This window comes from Alexandromys fortis, unplaced genomic scaffold (assembly GCF_014885135.2).
Source record: "Alexandromys fortis isolate MF-2015 unplaced genomic scaffold, M_Fortis_MF-2015_v1.1 scaffold_118, whole genome shotgun sequence".
NCBI classification, from domain to species: domain Eukaryota; kingdom Metazoa; phylum Chordata; class Mammalia; order Rodentia; family Cricetidae; genus Alexandromys; species Alexandromys fortis.
This window is the reverse complement of record NW_026068010.1, coordinates 1,563,802-1,585,084: the sequence shown is the minus strand read 5'-3', so window position 1 is coordinate 1,585,084 and position 21,283 is coordinate 1,563,802. Positions and strand designations below refer to the sequence as shown.

At 47.2% G+C, this 21,283-nt stretch overlaps 1 protein-coding gene across 2 annotated transcripts in view; it reads left to right on the top strand.

The window, feature by feature from the left end:
* Positions 1-817: 817 nt before the first annotated feature.
* The window catches only part of Flt1 (fms related receptor tyrosine kinase 1), a 162,276-nt gene continuing 141,810 nt past the window's right edge, over positions 818-21,283 (top strand). Inside the window, exon 1 of one of the 2 annotated variants that reach the window (XM_050161872.1) lies at positions 818-2,622. Coding sequence is in view for 1 of the 2 variants with exons in the window: in XM_050161871.1 (XP_050017828.1) it covers positions 2,999-3,062 (64 nt within the window). In the remaining variant the exon portion in view is untranslated. Of the gene's footprint in view, positions 2,623-2,917; positions 3,063-21,283 lie in introns of those variants that run through there. The other variant, XM_050161871.1, reaches the window with a different exon arrangement.

Sequence of the window (21,283 nt, the reverse complement as noted above, 5' to 3'; positions counted from 1 at the left end):
TTTTCTTCCAATGAAGCAGAATGGTTTGCTAAGATCATCAGCTGTTTGTAAGTAAGCTCTGTGTTGTATACTGATGGGGGATTCTCTAACACCCAAGCTTAGTGTGTCCTTGCCTGTTTTTTGTAGGAAGATCAGCTGAGTTCCTCGCCTGTCACTCATACAGACGCTGCCCCAACCCTCTTGTTCAGTCTTGAATATTTAAGTTGTTGACTGGACAGCAGCACCTTCTTGAATAGGGACAAGAAAGAAACGTCGAGAGAATGTGGCTGATAACACCAGAGAGTGTCTGATTTTGCCAGGCAAGCAGGAGATGAAATGTTCTTTTGTACATGGGCAGGAAGCAAGCAGATAATCTACTGCAAATGGTCTTTCACACATACCAAGCGTGTTGAATTTGATCTTTCCCATCAGAAGGATCTACTGAACCTCTTTCATGAGTGATTTAGTTTGAAGAGTCCTGTAGCCCATGAATTCAAAGGTGTTAGCTCTTTGTGGGGGGAGGGCTAAGTCTCACTCCTTTATTCTCCACATCAAAGTGAAATTGAAATCACCAATGAAACAGTTTGTGTCATTTTAAAATTCTTTATAATAACAATAAAAACACAGTCAATGCACCCTACAGAAGAAGTAGCAGTGAGGAAATTGCTGACTGTATTAAAAGCCTGGGACTTTTCAAAGGATGAACTTATGGAGGACCGTAGTATACAAATCTAAGTTAGATCCAAGTATGAGTCCATCAGTCTTAGCTAATTGAGCAATATTTTAGTATCACTGATGCACATCTCAGGTTATAGATTGTTTTGGCTGTCGATCAAATACCTGTCTGGCTTCATAAACTCATTGTGGGATCACTTCTGGCAACAGGCTCGTGTTTTCTTGAGTATTTAAAAATGTCAAAAAAAAATCTTTTGAAAACAACCGTGTTAAACTAAACCTTTGCGGGATGTACTTGGGGCGCTCCCCACACCCTGCGAGTCACTAGTGTCCCTCCCTGGTCTTCCCCTACTGTGGCCAAGCCTGTTTTCCGTGCCGGTGGCGGACTCCACAGCCCTCCAGCGTCGTGAACCTCCTGGCTTCTTGATTTGTCAACCTGCTCAGCGCACGCCAATCCCCTCCAGCCGCAGGCTTTCCACTGACAAGCGCTCCCCAGTCCAAACACCTGCTGCTGCTTAAGGGCCTTACCGAGTTCGTGGAAGATGTGTGGGCGTGACAAGAGCTCCTAGGAGAGACAGAGGGACAGTCTGAAGCTGTGGGTGTGTCTCAAACTGTCTGGGGCTGGAGAGTCAGTGGGGGGAGAATAACTAATTATTTGTAGTGGCTGGCCATTCCGAGCGTGATTCTCGGTAGGAGAATGCGGTACTGGAGGCAGAGCTCAGGAGCACCGACCCCGGTGGAGTGATATAGGGGAATCAGAATCCGATGGGCGACCCCGCAGGTGAGCTGCGGCTCATAGCGGCCTTTCTTTTTCTCCTGGACCAAGTAGGAGAGAGGAATGTCGCTCGCTGGAGCTCCTCTGCCGCTCCAGGTGCCTATGTGGAGCTGCGGGTGGTGGTGGCCCAAAACTCTTAGCAGTAAGGCAACTCAGGTTGAGCAACCTTCCCTGCTGGAGATTTAGTCTAGTCCTTCAGGAAGAGCCTCTGATCCCATTTAGGAGCAATTTTATCATGGGCATCTGGCAGGTTCCAGTGAGCTTTTTTTTTTTTTTTCAAACCTGCGTTATTTACAAGGACGAGACTGGGCTGTTCCGTGGAGGCCGGGACGACTTCAGCTTTGAGTTAATGGATACATAATTGAGGAACAACGTGGAATCAGTGTCATCGTAAATGATCTAGTGCCTCAAGTTAATTTCACCCGTGTTTGTTCCAAGAACATTCAGGTCAGTCGTCTTGGCTAGTCAGCGCCCACCAAAAAGATTTCTTTTCCATCCAGCATTTCAGACACAGACTTCAAGTTCTTGGCGCTCACAAGTTGCAGGAGCATGTTTCACGTCTTGTCTTTTTTAAAAGGTAACACGTTATTCCTTGTTTTGCTTCTAGGAAGCAGAAGGTTGAGGAAATGACTTGGGCGGGTGCATTTATGCAGCCGAAAAAGACACAGGCTCCCTCCCCTGGGACCTGCGCGACTCGCACTCTTTCCGAAGGTGCCCTGGCAAAGCGTCCGGTTTTTTCGGACGCTCCGGGTCCCAGTGCCTTACGTGGAGGGTCTCTGGCGCCTTCCTTCGCCGTCTGGGGACACTCTGGCCTGGCCGGGTCAGAGACCGGCGGGACCGTTCGGGAGAGCGCCCGACTGCGCCTCGTTCCTCGGTGCCAGAGACACCGTTGCGGAGGCGCGGCCAGCTTCCCTAGGATAAGACTTCCCGCCCCAGGGGCAGGGCGGTGCACTTAGCCGGTCCCCTCCTCAGTTTCGGGCAGTCCCCAGAGCTGAGTAAGCCTGGTGGAGGGAACCGGGCAAGGATTTCCTGAGAGCGATGGGCAGGAGGGGCGGGGACAGGAGGGCACGGAGCAAGAACCCTGAACCTGCGAACCTGCCGGGAGACCCGCGCTCCCAGCTCCTCCGCACGCGCGCTCCTGCTCCGGGCCACCCGCCCTCGCCGGCCCCCGCCCCTCCGGGAGGAAGAAGAGGGTAGGTGGGGAGGCGGATGAGGGGTGGGGGACCCCTTGACGTCACTGGAAGGAGGTGCCGGGGTAGGAAGTGGGCTGGGGAAGGTTATAAATCGCCCCCGCCCTCGGCTGCGCTTCAGCGAGGTCCGCAGGAGGCTCCGAGCGCGGTGGCGGACATTCCCCGGTGGTAGTGGCGGCGGCGGCGGCTCAGAGCGGGCTCCGGGGCTCGAGCGCAGCGGCTAGCGGACGCCGGACGGCGAAGAGGGGGACCTCGGCTGCAGGCGCGGAGAAGGGCTCTCGCGGCGCCAGGCAGGAGAGCCAGGGGACCGGCTCGGGCGGCTGCGCTGTCGGCCTCGTAGAGCGCGGGCACCGGGCCAGCAGGCCGCGTCGCGCTCACCATGGTCAGCTGCTGGCACACCGCGGTCCTGCTGTGCGCGCTGCTCGGCTGTTTGCTTCTCACAGGTGAGGCGCGCCAGAGACCCTGAGTCGGAGCTGGGCGGGGATGGGCAGCCGTGGGATGATGTTCCGGCGGAGCCGGGCAGTAGCCCGGGAAGCGAGCTCCAGCGGGAGCCGAGGACACTTGTTGCAGTGGTGGGACACAGTTTTTTTTTTTTAAACCTTCGGAGTGGGCGCCGCTGGAAGTGGCTGACCTGGACTGGCGGGCATCACCGTCCAGACTCACCTTAGATCTACGCTGGGGTCACAGTCGGGTTGCCGGTTGCAGCGGAGTCGCTAGTATTTTGCCGGGCTACTGGGTAAGGTCGCCTTCTCTAGACTCTGGGTGCCCGTGGACCTTTCAGACACCCAGATCTTCCTCCCAGACAGTGGCTGGGTCCTCAAGGGCTGTCTGGAGCAAGCAAGAAATAGAGGCTGCGGTGGGGTGGACAGAGGAGGGGCATTAGAGTTGCTCGTAACTCCGTAATCTCGTGCCACTAGAACTGAGGAGGAGAACAAATTTGGGGAGGGTCGCGTGCCGGCGGCAAGCGGAGGGACCCCAGAAGAGGGCCAGCTCTGATTTCCCAGACCCGTTTGGGACCGTCCCAGGGAAGTTGGGGAACTCTCAAGTCAGCGCCGGTTCTTCTCAGAGGTTCGCTGAGCGCTGTCTCCCGGGTGGGGTCTCCGCGGGAGCGGGCCGGGTGGGAGGTCCCGGTCGCCGGCCTTAGCGACACAGAACTACCAGGGCAGCTTAGGCTAGATAGTTTCAGATTTCGGAATCGTCCAGAATCAAAAGATGTAGCTTGAGGAATTGGTGAGGTATGCTCACCTTCTAAATCATCTTTCTTTGGGACATGAAAAACCCGCGGTGGACCGATCAGGGACCAACAGATTTGAAGAGCAATTACCGTGATGGAGCTGTTGTCATTCAGAGGCCAAAGCTGGAGGGACCTTGGGAGCTCCAACTCCAGGTCCCAGCGCAGCGGGCGGGAATGGCGAAAGGTTCACGGGGGTCCCTTTCCGCAGAGTCAGATATGAGAGCGCGAGAAAGTCTTTCTTTAAAGTCACTTGTTTGGGAAAGAAGATAGGAAAAAGTCAGGAAGAATTGTAATGTCCCGCAGCTAGGTTAAACAGTAAAAATTAGCCCTTTGGAATGTGCAAGACTGGCTGTCGTTTCAAAGTAATGAGCAGGGGTTGACAATTAAAATAGAACTCCATGTGGGTAGTGCTAAAATAATGATATTAAATATTTTATTTTCAATTTCACGAATATTTTGGGAAAGCTGTTTATATGAAAATATAATTGCTTAGAGAGTTTAAATACTAATTTATTATGTAAAGGTAAAACTAGGTTAAAAAATTACTTTGAACCTCCAAACTACAGAGGGGAAAATCATATGTTTTATTGGATTTTCTCCTTCACTCACCTGTCTTTATTTTCTGTTTTTAAAGCGTGCTTGGTTTTAGCTAAGCGTAATTTTATTTGTGTTTGAGAACAGCGGAGGCAGATTGAGGCTGTACGGGAATGTGAGAGGGTCTGACTGCGGGTTTATCGGGAGCCGCCTTGGAGCGCTCGCTGGGCGCTGAGCTGCGTCACTGTTATATCCTCAGTACTTACTACTCCTTACAGACTGACGGACGCCGTAATTTCCGCACTTTCGGGTCCTCTCTGCATCGAGACCACTGTTTTTATAAAAGTTACCTGTCTTCTGTTTAAGATTTAAGGCACCACACCCTTGATTAGACTCTGACTCTCTCTCTCTCTCTCTCTCTCTCTCTCTCTCTCTCTCTCTCTCTCTCTCCCTCCCTCCCTCCCTCCCTCCTCTCTCCCTTCTTCCCTCCCTCCCTCTCCCTCTCTCCCTCCCCTTCCTTACTTTTCTCCAAGCAACTGCTGTTTAGCTTGGTAGAACTAATTAGAAATAGTTAAATTATAGTAACGGCGGGGTAGTCCCAATAGTAACTCTAAGTTCAAATGTAAATTATCAAATAATGCTATACAGATGTGAGGTCCTTGTCGGTAACTCTAGAACTCAGGGCTTAAAGCAGAGGGCGGTCTAACCTAGCGTGGACATTGGCTGTGGGGCGAATTAAAGTCAGCCTGAACTATAAATTAATGATCATACCTCTTCCCAAACTGAATATAATGCCTTCCTCATATTACTTATTAGTATCATTTTCCATAGTGATTTCTGTTGTTTTCTCCAAGGCTAACAGAGCCATATTTTCCCCAAAACTGCATATTTTAAATGATCATTACTTAGAACCCTTGTGGGTCCATGTTGTTTTCCGGTCAATCGTCTGATTGATCAACTGATCATCTTGCAGATAAACTGGGAACTGTGTTGGCTGTCTAGTGTCTTCTTTTTTTAAGTGTGCAACATTAATTTTTTATGATTGAAAGTCTTTAATAGGCTATATAGTTTCTTTTCAAGTGATCCCCAGTTAGTATTTTTCTTCTAAAAATGTAGAAATTAGAAAAAAACAGTTGTTTTGTTGTTGTTGTTTTGCTTTTTGTTTTTGTTTGTCTTTTGATTTTTCTAAACAGTTCTGCTGTGTAGCCCTGGCTGTCCTGAAACTCGCTCTGTAAACCAGGCTGGTCTCAGTCTCAGAGATCAGCCTGTCTCTGCCTCTCCATTGCTGGGATTAAAGGTGTGTGCCACTACCACCGGCCTAAAAATATTGCTGATTTCTAAAGCTCCTTTCTAACTATAAAATTCAATGAATAAATTCCAAGAAACGAACAGAATGGGGTCTTTCTGTTCTCTCTGCTCCCCTCCATTCTTATACATGTTAACATGTTAGTGGGTGCTAAGCCCTTGGACACAGTGGCTGGCAAGCTAGGCCTCTCTTAGCAGGGCTCACAACATCTTCTCTGGTAGAATGTTCTAGACCAACCAATCAACTTGGTCTTTAGTGGGCTTTCTTTTGCAAGGGGTGAGCTGATGCAGGATGCCACCAGATCATTTGCTTGGGCCTCCCGCACCCCAAGCAGAATGTGCAATTAGGACAGAGACTAGGTCGCACTAACTTTTCTGAGGCCATCAGTCACTTTAATCCCCTATGTATTTTTTGGTTTTAAAGAAACATTAGCACTTAATTGTTTTTTTTTTTTTTTAAACCGGCTATGTTCTCAAACTGTTTCAGAGTCTGACAAGGCTACCAAACCACTTATTTGATAATCGAACCCATTATTTTTTGTGACTTTAAAAGACAAATCAAATAATTACTTACTTTCCCTCTCCAAAACTATGGAGACGTTTCTAAATCTTTCAATGTGTATCAGATAGAACTTGAAGTGATAATCACCAAAAAGGGGAGGAAAAAGGCTTTCTAATGACACCCACCACTCCCCCACCCACCCCTTTGAGAAAGTGATTCCCTGAAGGGAATTATGTAGCAGAACACAGTGGGACTGTGGCTGGTCTTTTCCCTGCCTGGTGCAGTTGAGTTAAGAGAAAACAAACAACAGAGTATTTTTGTGTTGTTTTTAATTGAGTGTGGGAGTGAGCCCGAGGCTAGAAAGAGAGCGCAAGCCATCCATCCCTCTGCTAGCTGATGGTTCAGTCCAAGCTAGGGGATGTGAGGTAATTGCAGGTAAAAACCATTTTTCAATGTAGCTTGATATGGTGCACAGAGGAGGGAGGCTATTGGAAGATCGCCACGGGCTTTGTTTTTTTTTTATTTTAAGTAAAAATATATTACTGCGAGTGGCTGAAAGCATAAAATCATCTGGCCCATTGGGTTTAGCTTAAGAGAGTTGGACAGACTATCCTGTGTGCTGGCTTCCTTCTGCCGAGTGTCTCCGGAGGAACAGAGGACCAGAGGAACAACAGGGCCTCTGCCAGGCGCTTTCCAGGATTGCTGTGAAGGCAGAATGCGGTGGGTGCTGTAGACCCTGCCTGCTGCTGGTTAAATTGCTGGACTCCATACCAGACTGAAGGAAGGAAATGGGGGAATGGTGTATTTGAGGGAGATCTGGAGAGCAAAGCCTCTGCCTTCGCAGCACCGTCGGGGGTGTGGGGGTGTTCTTAAGGAAACGGTTCTCCTCAGTCGACTGAAGATAGTGGCTAGATTTCCTGCATTGTTGCAGGGCGGATATGGGGGGGATGTCAAGAATTTCTGGGCATTTCCCATCGGCCTCTGTAAACCTGGGTGCTTGAAGACCCTTTCTGATTGCTGCCTCTGTCTTCCAAGTCAAGCTTTTTGGGAGGAGACCTGATCTGTGTCTCACATGAGCCCTTACTGACCCAGCTTCAGGAACTGAGAAGGTAGTTTTGTGATGTTTCCTCAGCCCCGCCGTTCACCACTGGCAGACCCAGGAAGACACTCTTCAGGCCACCCCACCGCCATCATTTCTTCTTCATTTTATGTATTTCCTCTACCACAGACCAAGTGGGGATATCCAGACATTTGTTGAGTTAGCATTTAATCCACCTTTTTCTAAACCATATCTATTTGCTTGTTTATAATAATAATAGTAATATAATAATAGTAGTAGTAGTAGTAGTAGCAGTAGAATCTTGTGTTGCTGGATATTAAGCCTAGGATCTGTCACGGGCTAGACAAGGGCTCTACCATTAAGCTACCTTCCCAACATCTTAAGCATGAACTTGTCTTTTATCAAAGCCCATAAGAGGTTTAAATGAAGAATTACAAAAAAAAAACTGCTTAAAAATCCATGAAAATATTTATGCTAAGGTTAATTTTTCCCGGGAGTCCTTTGGGCTCCCTCTTTGGGATAGCCGTGGTTTTGGCGCTGCTAAAATCTGTCTTTTGGTTCCTCCACATCTGCTCCATCTACGCTAGTCCTGCCCCTGTCAAAGGAATTACCCTCCTTCCAATGGGCCTTCCTGCTGCTGAGCTGCTTCCTCCTGCTAGATCATTGTCTCCTTCCCCATCCCTTCCTCCCTACCTGAGAAACCCAGCGCAGCAGGGCAGCTCCTGCTGGGGTCTCTGGACAGAACGAGGCCTCTTCCTGCCCTCCTGTGACCCGGATATGCAGCCTCCTGTAGGGTCCCTCTCCTGCACTCTTTGTAGGTCAGGTGTCTTCGTCCTTCCTCTCTGGGGGAAGAGCCTGAGTCTCTCTGCTTTGATCCTTCAGAACCGGTGCCATTCCCCGTCGCCTCTCAGAGCCAGGGCTGCATTCATTCCCGTTCTTTCACGTGTTTTTGCTTGCCTGCTAGGCCTCGGTTACATGGGATTATTTAATGGGATTGCTCTCCCCAGCTGTATGCGTGTCAAACACCACGCTTTACCGCATAAATATGTGATGATTTTCTCAGTTAAAAATGAAAAGGAGATGAAGGGTTAGAGCCATGACTCGGTGAACAAGAGCAGTTGCTCTTCCAAAGATCGGAGCTCAGTTCCAGCCGCCGTGATGGGTGGCTCACAGCCACTTCCAGCTCCTGAAGATCCAGCGCCTTCTAACCTCTGAAGTTACCCATACAGAAGCTGACACTCAAACAGACACGTGCACATCAATTTTTTATTAAAAATTAAATGCAAAGAAACAATCAGAAAATAGTTGATAATAAAAGTACAATTGTTGATTTTTTAAAAAAGGCAAACTTACACCCACAGTTAGAGTGAAAATCGATCCCTTCCTCTACCCCACCCCCACGCTGCACACACATATCAACACCCCAATATGCTTCTCAACACGTGTCCTACGGCAGCAGCCTCACGTGCACGTTCACTCACATGTGCACACACGCGTACATACACACACACACACACACACACATCGCATCAGAGTGGGTCACTGTCGATCCCTAGGTACTCTTTAGTTTCCACATTTAAAATGGAGATGCATGGGTTTTAGTGAAGGGGTTATGGTCAGCTCCAGTGCCAGGGTTCAGTTTCTCTTCCCTCACACCCTAGAGGTAGCCTTTGGCTGTGTGACAGAGGAGACAAAGGTCAGGCTAGCCATGGGCCTCTCCTGGCTCCCACATAGGTCTGTGGCCAGTGTGGGATTCCTCTGGCCTATTTCTAGTCTCTTCTCACAGACTTACCCGGGACCTCTAATCCAAGCAGACAGCCGTTGTCATCCCAAGGAAGTCATGACTAGCCAAATCGTGGAAGACAAAATTGACGTCTTCAAAAGCACAGATATGGTGGAGAATGGCAAAAACGGCGGTAACTGGCCAAGCTTTAGCCAGAAATGAAGCTTTCTGGGGCATTGCTTCCAAACACTGGAATGAACCTCAGTCCCTAAGTGCCCTTTCCTGGACCATTTGGCTGTGAAGGGGGCATTGCTGCCTGGTGCTGTGGCTGCCATGGCCTCCCTCTGATTGGGAGACCAGTGCCTTTGGTGTCTGCACGGTGCCTGACTCCACAATGGCACAGTCCTGGCAAACGCTTTAGTCCTTTCACAGATAATCACACTGCTCCCAGGCACTTCTCGTCAGCAGGTCTTCTATGCTTCCATTGCGTGGGTGGGGTCTCCATGGGATTTCCTTTTGCTCACAGACCCACCCATGTGGTCTACAGAAACACACTTGTAACAATTGCCAGACTCTTTTGTTGCAAGAGGCCTCAAGTGATCCTGCTATGACCGAAAAATTTTGCTTTTATTATACACAAATATAAAATCACTTAAATTCAAGGCCACCTTCAGCAAAACCCTGATAGGAAGGACTCAGCCTGCCAAAGGATTACTGGGGACCCTTCGATTCTTCAGAACCCAGGTCCTCAGCCTGGGCTCTTTGTTAGATTACTTTGGGAGCTGGAAGAACTGGCCTGCCAGCTCTGCACCCGTGACCAACTTTACTCTGTGTTTTAGGTGGGACCCCAGCATTGCTCATTTAAAAACTCCAGAGGATTCCAGTCCCCAGCAAAGATGAAAAATTGCAAATTTGGGGCTGGAGAGGTGGCTCAGTGGTGTTAAGCACTTTGATTAGACTCTGGCCCTCAAAATTGCTCTGCAAGCGCTTTCCTGGCCGCACCATCTCCTCGCCCTTAGCAGTGTGCGTTTTCTAACAAACTCTGGGAGTGGCTGACACACCTGGGCTAGAAGGGGACCTAAGGAACACAACCTAGGCCTGGCCATGTGGGAGGCCGCTACACGGGTGTTGATCTGTAACAGACACTAAATAAATCATGTCTAGACTGAGGGGGAGGAAACCATCTCAGAGGGGTCCCACCAGAAAGAGAATGTATCAGAGAATTGTGACAGAAGAAATCCCTAGACACCAAGGGCAAGTCAGGTACCCAGCCAATGTGCCGAAGTCAGTTGTGTTCTGAGATTGGTCTGCTCTGGTGGTTATGCGGCAGATACACAATCAGGAGCTGGATGCAGATTCCAACAACACTGCTAACAGTACCTCCAACCCCCCCTCTTATTTTACATGACACTCAGCCTTTTCTTTAGTTCCACACTAGTCCTGGTCAAACTATCAGCCCACCCAGGTCACCCACAGGGCTGCAGTCCAATCCCTTGTCATTCCAGTTGTCCCAGTAAGATGCTACCTGGAGCTACCTGAAGATTGGTTCACTAGGGTACCTCCCCATCTCTGTCTCCTCAGCTGGGGTCAGTGCTCTTGACTACCTGCTAGAAAAATATGCTGGCGCGTCATGGTGGGGTCTTCATTGTCAAAAGTCACTGCCTGGGAATCGCGACGCTGGAATTCTTGTGAGGCACCAGATGTCCAAGCGGCTTCCCTCACCTTGAGAGCACTAGGAATCCTTCTCGGGTGTTTGGTGTGATAATGGGTGGCCCTGTTATCCTCAGACAGAGCACACAGCCTCCGGCCTCTGCAGGGTGGGGGCCATTGTGTCTGCCATCTGGGGCAGCATAGCGAGCTGTCCCCGGACTTGGCAGCCTATGTCAGTTCCGTGCCTCTCAGAGTGCTACAGGTTAGACACATGGGGACTCTGCTGGGGGTTTCCTTTAGGTCTCACCTGAGTCACCTGGTCAGCCACAGTCCATGGCCGGTTCAGTGAGACCTCAGCACTGCCCCCTACCCCTGTGGCCTTTCCTGACTCAACAGTGCAGCTGGGGCTCTCACACAGAGGCAGGAACATTCCTGCAGTACAGACTGCGACATGTCTGAAGGCCTGCATTTTGAAATTCCCACATCACTCTGTGACATTCTGTTGCTCAAAGGTAGTCCTGGCCCAGATTCCCGGGCGGGGAGGCAGCCTTTTCTGAGGGGAGGGGCAGCACCATTTGACACTTCCGCTTTGCTTTTCTGTCTCGGTTGGCGTTTGGCCAAGAAAATTATCGTGACTGCTACATAATACCAAGTGCTAAGTAACGTCTTGGCCCTTACAATGATACTTGGGAACGACACTATATTGACCTATGGGATGAGGTTCCCATTCATAAATCGTGTGTGTAGCAGACCAGACTTAGTCTGGCATGCTGATTTGGCACAGCCGCCTCTTAGGATTACTGTGACTCCAGTGTCCTGAAATTCGAGCGTCAGCCACTTTGTAGCTGCTGCTGCTGCTGCTGCTGCTGCCATCACCACCTTCTCTTCCCTCTCCTCCTCCTCCTTTTCCAGATAGGGTCCCACTATATAGCCCTGGCTATGCTAGAACTCATTTTATAGACCAGGCTGACCTTGAACTCACAAAGATACTTCTGCCTCTGACTCCTGAGTGCTGGGATTAAAAGTGTTTGCAACCCTGCCTGGTAGCAGCTGTGTAGTTTCTTGAAGTCTTAGCTCATGGGTCCTTGACCTTTGACCCTCTTCTCTAGGGACAGAGGAGCTTGCTTGTGCGCGTGTGCATGTGTGTGCGTGTGCTCGCGCGTGTGTGCATGTGTGCACGTGTGCGTGTGTGTGTGTGTGTGTGTGTGTGTAGGGGGATGGAGTACCCTGGACCCCAACTGTCAAGCACTTTCACTGTGTATCTCCCTTCACTCTGTCCCAGACATATGATGGTCCTCACAACTCTGAGTGATTTTCACCAGCCGAGCAGGATGCGTCCATCTTCCTTGCCACCAGATGGATGCCAAGTGGAAACAGGGTGCAGGAACTCTCGTTGGGGTACCACAAAGCTTCTAGGAAAGTGGGTAAACAGAACACTTGTCTTAAGTGGTATGTAGAGCTGGTGTTGTTTGAACCCTCTTTCACCAGACACTGAATTCTCTCTTGGTGTGTTGCAATCTAGAGGCAAAGCAGAGGAGAAAGTGCCTTCTTAGGGTTGCAGGAGGGGGTGTTTGTTTTCCCTGGGCCTCCAAGTCAGTCTGTCCTTGGAGTTTTGCCATCCTCAAGGAATGTGAGAAGCCACTGCTACTCCATCTTAAAGTGGCCTTGGGAGATTTCACTGCTGTGTGTGAAAGACACAGTTGAGATCTCCATCAAGGCGGACTTTTCTTCCTGTGGGTTTTCTTTCCGTGGGTAGTCAAGAGCGCTCACAGAAATATCAGAATAGGATCCCCAAAGCCTCTATGAATATGGCATGACATGGCCTTCCGAACTGCCCTTGAAGACCTGGCCTTAAACTAGTTGAGAGTAGAAAGGGTTGCTGACTGAGGGTGGCAGCAAATTCTCGCGAGGAGGGTCAGCAGTGAAAGCCAGGGCTGCTCGCTGCCAGTTTCCAGGAATCCCATGCTCCTCTGGCACCTTCTATACCCTGCACCCTCAGAGACTTGTTGCTTGCCAGGGGTGAAGCAGGGGCGGGGCCGGTGTACCTGTGAGAAGAGTTACGGGGGGGGGGGGGGGGAAGCTTCAGAAGTGTGTCATACCGTAAAGGCAGATGTTCTGTGGCCTGGAGTGAGGGAGGAGGAAAAGATCCAGACTCTGCAGGCTTCTTGGTAACCATCCAACACAGGCACTCTGAGCTTTGGATTTGGAACCCTGACACTGAGACAATTGAATGACTTGCTGTGAGCTACACACTGTGGATCAGACAGGCTGGAATGCAAATACTTGCCTCTCGATTTCAAAATCAGCTGTCTTCCCAACATTTTCCTAAAATAGCTTGATGGGGAATCCTTGGGATTCGAGAAAAGACAGCACATTTTGTTTTCAGGGATTAGAATAAAAACCTAGTTCATCTGCGGGAAGATAATAGTTCAAAAGTCTTTGCTAGAGGCTCTTGTTTTCTGGCTGGGATGAGTTTCCTGCTTGAGTCCTTGTATAGTGAATGACACTAGAAGGTTGTGTGTATGTGTATATGTATGTTTCTGTGCATGTGTATATGTATGTATGTTTATGGTGCATGTATGTATACATGTATATGTATGTTTGTATGATTGTGTATATGGATGTATATTTGTATGTATATATGTGTATGTGTGTATGTATGTTTGTGTAGGTGTGTATGTGTATATATATGAGTGTGTGTGTATATATGTTTAAGTGTATGTATGTTTGTATGATTGTATATGTGTATGTATGTTAGTGTGTATGTATTTATGTGTACGTGTGTATGTATGTTTGTGTAGGTTTGTATGTGTATATATATGTGAGTGTGTATGTGTATATATGTGTGAGTGTGTGTATATATATGTTTAAGTATGTGTATGTGTGTGTGAGTGTGTGTGTATATTTCTATTAGTGTATGTTTGAGTGTGTTTATATGTGTGTGTGTGTGTTGTGTTGGGCTGGACAGTGGGCAACACTCACTGAGATGTACTCCACTGCGTCTCGCGTCTGTCTCCTCTCTGTCTTGAGATGTTCAGACCTGCAATAAGTCAAGAAGAGAAAATAGCGTTAACGTGTTTGTCCTAATCCGCCGAAAGGGACAGCCACTGTTTCATCAGAGCAGACGGAGAAATTTGTGAGACTCCAGAGACAAACCCTATCCTGCCACCTACTGAGGACTTTTAGCTTTTGCTCCAAGGAAATTGCTGGAAAATGTGGCCTATGCGGTCATGCTTTAGATGGAAATGATAACGAACGGGAGTTATCACACTGCTTGCTGCTTACCGCTGCTTTCTAAGTTAGCGTTTGGGAAACCAGCCGTATTAAAATGGGCGAAAAGACAGCTTCATCTGTGCTTAACAGTCTTTTGAGAAAATACTGTTTAAAGTTCTTCACTCACCGTCTTCTGCAGGGCCAGATCTTCCTGCGATACTGTCTGTATAAAGAAAGATTTCATAGTCCGAGAATCCTCCCTGCAGGGAATTCTTCTAGAGCTGGGGGAGGTGGCGGGCATGCAGACTGAATAACAGTGTTTAGCCTGGGATAGAATTTGAGTACCTGTGACTTCTTGAGACTAAGGAGTGTTTCGCCCACGTTGTTGGTGTAGATTCTCTTCCTCACCAGGTGTCTGTCCCCTGCCCTCAGAACGGGGAGGGGACAACCTGCTATGTGAGGCATTTTCCACACACAGTCACTTGTCCGGCAAATGGACAAGAATCCCAGTCTTCAGAAATTTCAGTTTTTCTTTATCTTTCCTGAACTGACAAACTCAGAGACCAGATATATAATTTTTTATGGGTAGTAAAATCTAAAGCTTGGACATAACAGCTTGTTTGGGGTTGTGACTGTTGTTATGGGGGGTGCTATTTTGTGTGTTAAAGTCCATGTACATGGACCCAGAAGTAGCCCGTGTGCTGGTGAGACCCAGTCTCCATTTGGCAAGGCTGTTGACTATAAATCTGGCAGGAGAGATCACAGAAAGGTATGTTCTCCAAAGGATTTGGGATTCTGTGGTTTCTCCTCGCTTTAATTTTCATGCCAGTTCCGCAGCCTGTCACCACTGCCCAGACTTCAACTGGAGTAGAGTCGTGCCTAGAAGACTCTCATTTTGCCAGGTGTGGTTCTACGAAGCAGGCAGAGGCAGGAGGATCTCTGTGGGTTTGAGGCCAGCCTGGCCTGCACAATTGGTCTGTATTACTGTCTTATATAACCCAGGTCGGCCAGGGCTGCATAAGAGACTTTGTTTCAAAAAAAAAAAAAAACAAAAAACAAAAAACAAAAAAAAACAAAGCAAAGACCTTATTTGAAGCCATTTTAACCTGCTCCCTCAGAAGATACTATAGTGATGATCTCAAGGGACCTTTCCTATTTGTTTATGAAAACCGATGCAATTATAATTCACTATGCTTCATGCTTGCCACTGAATACACGCTTCTATTTTTGTGAATCGTACAGCAAATTCTATGGCTGTGAATTGCTTAGTTAAGTGAAGAATTTGGGCCTGACAGTACTACATAGCACGTGCTTAATTAAGCGCAAAGCGTGAATAGTTTGGGTTGCTGACATCAGCAGTCGTCTAGATTTCTTGGTATCAACTGTTCGGTATCTGAGTGGCATCTCCTACGAGGTCAACGTTGGGAGGAAGGAAAATGATTTATGCAGAAAAACTGATTCTGAGCCATCTTTGCTGCTCTGGCGCCAGTACAGGCCCTGGCACATAGTAGTCACTCAGTAAGTATTGATTGACAGCCTCAAGCTGTGTCTGAGACCATCCTTGGGGCCTCAGAGGCGTTTGCAGGAGTCTTGCCGCCTGCTGTCAGCCATCTAGGAACTGCATGCATGCATCCATGTGTGTGTGTGTGTGTGTGTGTGTGTGTGTGTGAAAGGAAGAGGCTGGAAGAACACGCTCAGGAGTGCAATAATTCTCCCAGAGCGTGTATGCTGCTTTGCTTGTGGATCATTCCCTGGGTCCAGTCCGTTTGCTTGGCCTGGGCTGAGCTGGCTATGTTCTCTCTCTCTCTTTTTTTTTTAAATATTTATTTATTTATTATGTATACAATATTCTGTCTGTGTGTATGTCTGCAGGCCAGAAGAGGGCACCAGACCCCATTACAGATGGTTGTGAGCCACCATGTGGTTGCTGGGAATTGAACTCAGGACCTTTGGAAGAGCAGGCAATGCTCTTAACCACTGAGCCATCTCTGCAGCCCGTGGTTATGTTCTCTTGATGGAGAACCGAGAATGGGGTGTAAGTTGTCCAGCCACTGACCCATTGCTGTCTAGCCCATTGCTAGAGATGGGCTCTCAAGCTGAGGTTATCTCAGCAGATGAAAGTTCCCAGCATAGAACCTAAGTACGCCAAAACAGTCCAAAGAATCCAGGCGGCACCACTGCGCTCCCTACCTTGGACCAGAACATTCTGGTTAAAAGCTGTCTCCTCTTCCTGCAAACCATTCATGGTATAGACCAGGGCAGTGGTTCTCAACCTTCCCAGTGCTGTGACCCTTTAATACAGTCCCTAATGTTGTGGCGATCCCCCAAACATAAAATTATTTTCATTACTACTTCATAACTGTAATCTTACTACTGTTATGAATTGCAATGTAAGTAATTTGGGGTTTGTCAAATGGGTTCTACACACACACATGCACACACACACATGCACACACACACATGCACACACACACACATGCACACACACATGCACACACCATGGCATATGCACACATAGGTAAATAAATAAATTAATTCACAAAATACAAAATAAAAAAAGAGAATGTGATCTTGATTACGAGCTCCCCTTCTCTCTGTGGGTTCAGATGTGCGCTCTCAGCTAGTTGTGGTGATGCCTACTTGTAATCTCAGGACTTAGGACGTGGAGGCATGGCATAGTGAGTTCTAGGCTAGCCTGAGCATCATAGGAGACTCTTTCAAAACAAAACTTTTAAGTATGTATGTATGTATATATGTATTATGAACGTATGTATGTCTGGAGAGGAAGCTCAGTGGTTAAGGTGCTTGCTGTGCAAACACAAGGACCACAGTTTGGGTCCCTAACTCATGTAAGTGGCAGGGAGACACAGTGACTAACCCGCAATTCCAGCCCTGGGAGACAGAAACGGGGGATTCCCCAGAGCAAGCTAATTAGAGAGGCTGACCATATGGGTGAGTCCTGTTCTGATTGAGAAATTTTGCCCCAGTGATTAATGAGACAAGCAATTGAAGATGATCCAGGACACCAACCTTGGGCCTCCATCTGCACAAATGTAGGCATACCCACACACATGTGCCCAAATACATATGCATAGGCACATACGTACCCATGCATAGCACACACATGTAAAAAGTAAAAAGAGAGAGAGAGAGAGAGAGAGAGAGAGAGAGAGAGAGAGAGAGAGACTTAGAAATACTATGCTGTCGAAGCTTTACAAACCTCCATTCTGATGTGATGGATCGCTTTTTGCCATCCCTGGCCACTGAAGTCTCAAAGATCATAGGGTTTGTATATATAGGATTGGCTACATAGACAGAAACTGTCTCAATTTCCTCCTAATGAATGGATTTAAAACATCTCCCTTACAGAGAGTCTAGATTATAAAACTGGACTCTAGATTATAAAATTGAAACTGTTGAAGAAAATATAGGAAACTTTGGGTTGGCTGTACTAATCTTTTCTGGATTTTTGCTTGCATGGATAGCTCAGCACATGCTTGCCTGCCTGCACACATGCATGCCTGATACTCTGTCTTCTTCATTTTATTACACAAAGAGGCACTAATTTTGATTCAGAATTAAAACTTGAGTAAAATGTGCCTTTGCAATTTTTAAAATTTTATGTGTACTGGTATTTTGCCTGTATGTATGTGCACCATGTGTGCAGTACCCATGGAAGCCTGAAGAGGGCATCTGATCCACCGGAACTGGAGATACACAAGGTTTGAGGCACCATGTATGGTGCTGGAAGAGTATTCAGTGCTCTAGTCTGCTGTGCCATCTCCAACCTTGCTGTTGCCATGATCTGTCATGTGCTTGAGACCTTGCCATTGAGCAGGAAGGAATGGAAAAGAGTCTGCAGTGAAAACTCTGGGTGGTGTATGTACCATCCGCTGCTTTCAGATCAGTAATTCATTGCTTACAGAGGTTATGGAGACTACCGTTAACCAAAGTGGGGTTTGTCATTCTAGATAATTGAGCACTATCCTTGTAATATCTAGGACAGCACAGGCACTTGACGACAATTCCCACCACACCTAACAGTGCCATTCTACCCAGTTGCTTTCTCTTCCACAGAGATCTGATTCTGGATCATCGTATAGAACTGTCTAGGGTTGTGATTCTCAATGGAAGGTGCAGGATGCACCACTGACAAGAGCGGGGCACATTGACTTTCACGTATATTGTGTATTTGCTGAACCAGCACCCCTGAGCCATCATCAGCTACTGTGGTTGTTTGAGGTGTTCATTTTATGAAAAAAAGGATGTGTTCTTGCCCAAAACAATGTGTGATTGTCCACTCGAACAATCGCTCAGCATGTATCTCTTGGCAAGGCGTGGCATCAGGGCCCCGGCTTCTCCACGGTGCTCTGAACAGTGGCATTGGCAAAGAATGTGAGCCGATGGGGGATACAGCAGACGAACCAAATATCCTGCTATTGACAAGGAAAACCGAGATAAATCTAACAGAAAACATACCCGATGCTTTTTTAGGGGTGTTTGTCTCTGTTCACGGTCCCCTTGTATAACCAGATGAGGGCTGACGGGTTTCTCCACTAAATACAAGCCACTTTTCATGTCCTGCTAACCAGATTGTGACCCTTCTAGGACATGGAGTGGTAAGATGAAATGACACATTGGTAGGCTCGATGGAGGGGATTTCAATAAAAGAGCAGTTCGTGGGAGGAGAGCATCTGGGGAAAAGGTAGCTACTTGGTCAAAGTGGCATTTTCCCCGTCAACCCAATTAATTCTGATGTCACATGAAAAGAAGCTGTGCATGGCTCCAGGTCACTGGAAGGGTAGGCTCCTGATGGTAGCTGGTGACAGGGCTAATGATGGATTAAGGTTAACCTGTGACCCTCAGAGAAACGAGTGCCCAGTAAAATAAAAAAGGCCAGGAGACAACTCTCCAGACATAGCCCCACTATGTGTCAGCAGGAAGGGTGAGATGTGGGTGGAGGGGTTTTCTTTGGTAAACATTTTAAAATACACAGTTTTTTAGATGGTTTTCCCTTTAAGAATTTGGGACTCATTTCTCCTCCCACCAGAGCTCCAGGGAACGACTTCAAATGATCAGATTTGTGCAAGCCAGTGTGTTTACCCACCAAGCTGTCTCCAGGGGCTCCTTAGATAGCTTCTTGGCTTGATCTGTGGCACCTGGATTCAGGATGCAAGCAATATCTGGCTGATTTAAGTTTCGTTTAACACAAAAATGTCAGAGTTCATTATTTGAGTTTAATGATGTGTGGATTACATAGAAAGAGCAAAACCTCGCCAGAAACTAGTGAATTTTCGCAACGGTTTAGTGTGAAAATATGGTGGCTATCCTAGAAGGGCTTTAAGGGGAACAGCAAGTCTCTGGGATTCAAAGCTTTTTACAAATTACATATTTGCTTTCTGAACAGCAGCTTTGTAGACATTTTGGGCACCTGGTGGATCCTGAAGAGCTGTAAGTACCACATCTAACCTGAGTTGAAGATGCTCCATGAGGTGCCGGTGTCCATGGGAAAATCATGAGTCATCTCATTTCCATGAGGATTAGTCAGCATTGAGTCTCAGCTTCCTGCTAGTCCTAAACAGAATTCAGTTTGGGAATCCCAGCTAGGGAGGGGTTTTCCCTTCCTTGAAACTGAATGAATGAAGAGTGTAATAAAAAAAAACTCTCCCATTTCTCGCCCACCTCCTGGCCCAGGAGTTTAATCAGAGAGAAGCAGCAACAAGCAGTCTGTCTGCCTGTGTTCAGATAAGCATCTTTTCTTGAGCTCTGTTCTTAGTTTAAAGGCATTTCAAACACATAGGGCCTGGGCCCCAGTAAGTGAGAGCGCCGGCCCATAGCATGCACCAGGCACCCAAGCCAAACAGATCAATAAGGACAGTTGTTGGGAAGGCAAAGCTCAGCGTTTTCCAAGGTAGTCTGTGTTCCCAGCTGAGACTTCATATATTCTTCTTCCATATGAATCTCGCCTTGTGTCAGTGTGTTGGCAGATGAACCGCGAGCCATGCAGCCTTCCTCCATCTTCCTGGGGAGGCCCGCTAGGCTGTCTCAGCACAGTGATTAGAACTGGTGCCATTTTGAGCCATCGCGTTCACAGGGTCTCCGCCTGTACACACTGTGATAGACACCGGGGACCAAGACTGAAATTCACTCTCTTAAATTCAAGAGCTCTGGAAGAATTAGCTTCTCAGATACAAATTTCATTAGTTTCTAGAAATTTACAATCACACCACCCCCACACCTCCCTGCCAGTCACAAAGTCTCTTCCATGTTCAGACTGTGGAATATGGGCTTTTAATAAGATCCATTTTGAAGGGGGAGGAGAACCCTCTTTTATTATGAATTGTGTTTAATTGACCTCACATAACACTGGGAAATGGCTCATTGTCTTCAGTTTAATTTTTTGAAACGCGATATTTGAATTATATTTAGATAAAGAGGCCATTTATCATGTAGGATTATGTTATATTGGGAACATGGTATGCAAATGAAAAGCAGATGTTTCACATCTGAAATGAATCGATACACAAAGCTTTGAGTTTAAAACAAATAAATTAGAAGCCAGGTTCTTAATTTTTTTGTTTTGTTTCTCTTTTGTATGAGATAGGGCCTTACTATGTACCCTTGGCTTGTCTACACCTCACTATGTGAAACAAGTTGACCTCGAACTCACAGAGTGAGTGGCCTGATTCTTCCTGTGGAGTGCTGAGACTAAAGTCATGTGCCTGGAAAAAAATCAGGAATTTTAATATAAAATGAAACAGTAGTTTTCTAAGTGATTTCTATCTATTGTGTGTGTGTATGAGTGTGAGCATGTATGTATGTATGTGTATGTTAATGGGTTTAGCTTTGTACTGGGGCTTTTAAGTGGCTACTCTTTCCCGAGGTGCTGTACTGTTGGAAAAGCCTTTCGGGGCCCCACTCCCAATTTTTCTACCCTGCCTATGTGATGACACTGGGCATTGCCGTCTTCTTGACTTCTGCCATTCTGGCGCTTTGGTAAAGCAATTTCTCATTCTATTTGTGCCTTTTGTTTCCTTGCTGACTGATGACATCCTTCATCTTTTCTTATGTTCTTTGGGAAAATATCTGTTTAGATCTATTATCAATTTTCCAAATTGAGCTATCTGCTATTTTATTAAGCATACATATTTTCAGCATGCGATAGGGATGATGATGATAGTGGTGGTGGTGACATGCCCAGCCTAAACATGAGAGTTCTAATTTATTATGAATAGCTGTGACCTCAGAGTCAAAGGTCACAAAAGTCAGAGGCTAGAAGAGGTTGTACAAATGAGTCTTGCCTCAGATGTTTAAGTGGATTATTGCTTGTAGCCACACTGGGCTAGCTAGGAGCAGAGCCAGGAAGGGAGGTGGTTGATGACTCAAAATAAAAAGGATGTCTCATGATATACTCAGTTGTTCACGGCTTACTGGCAAGGATAC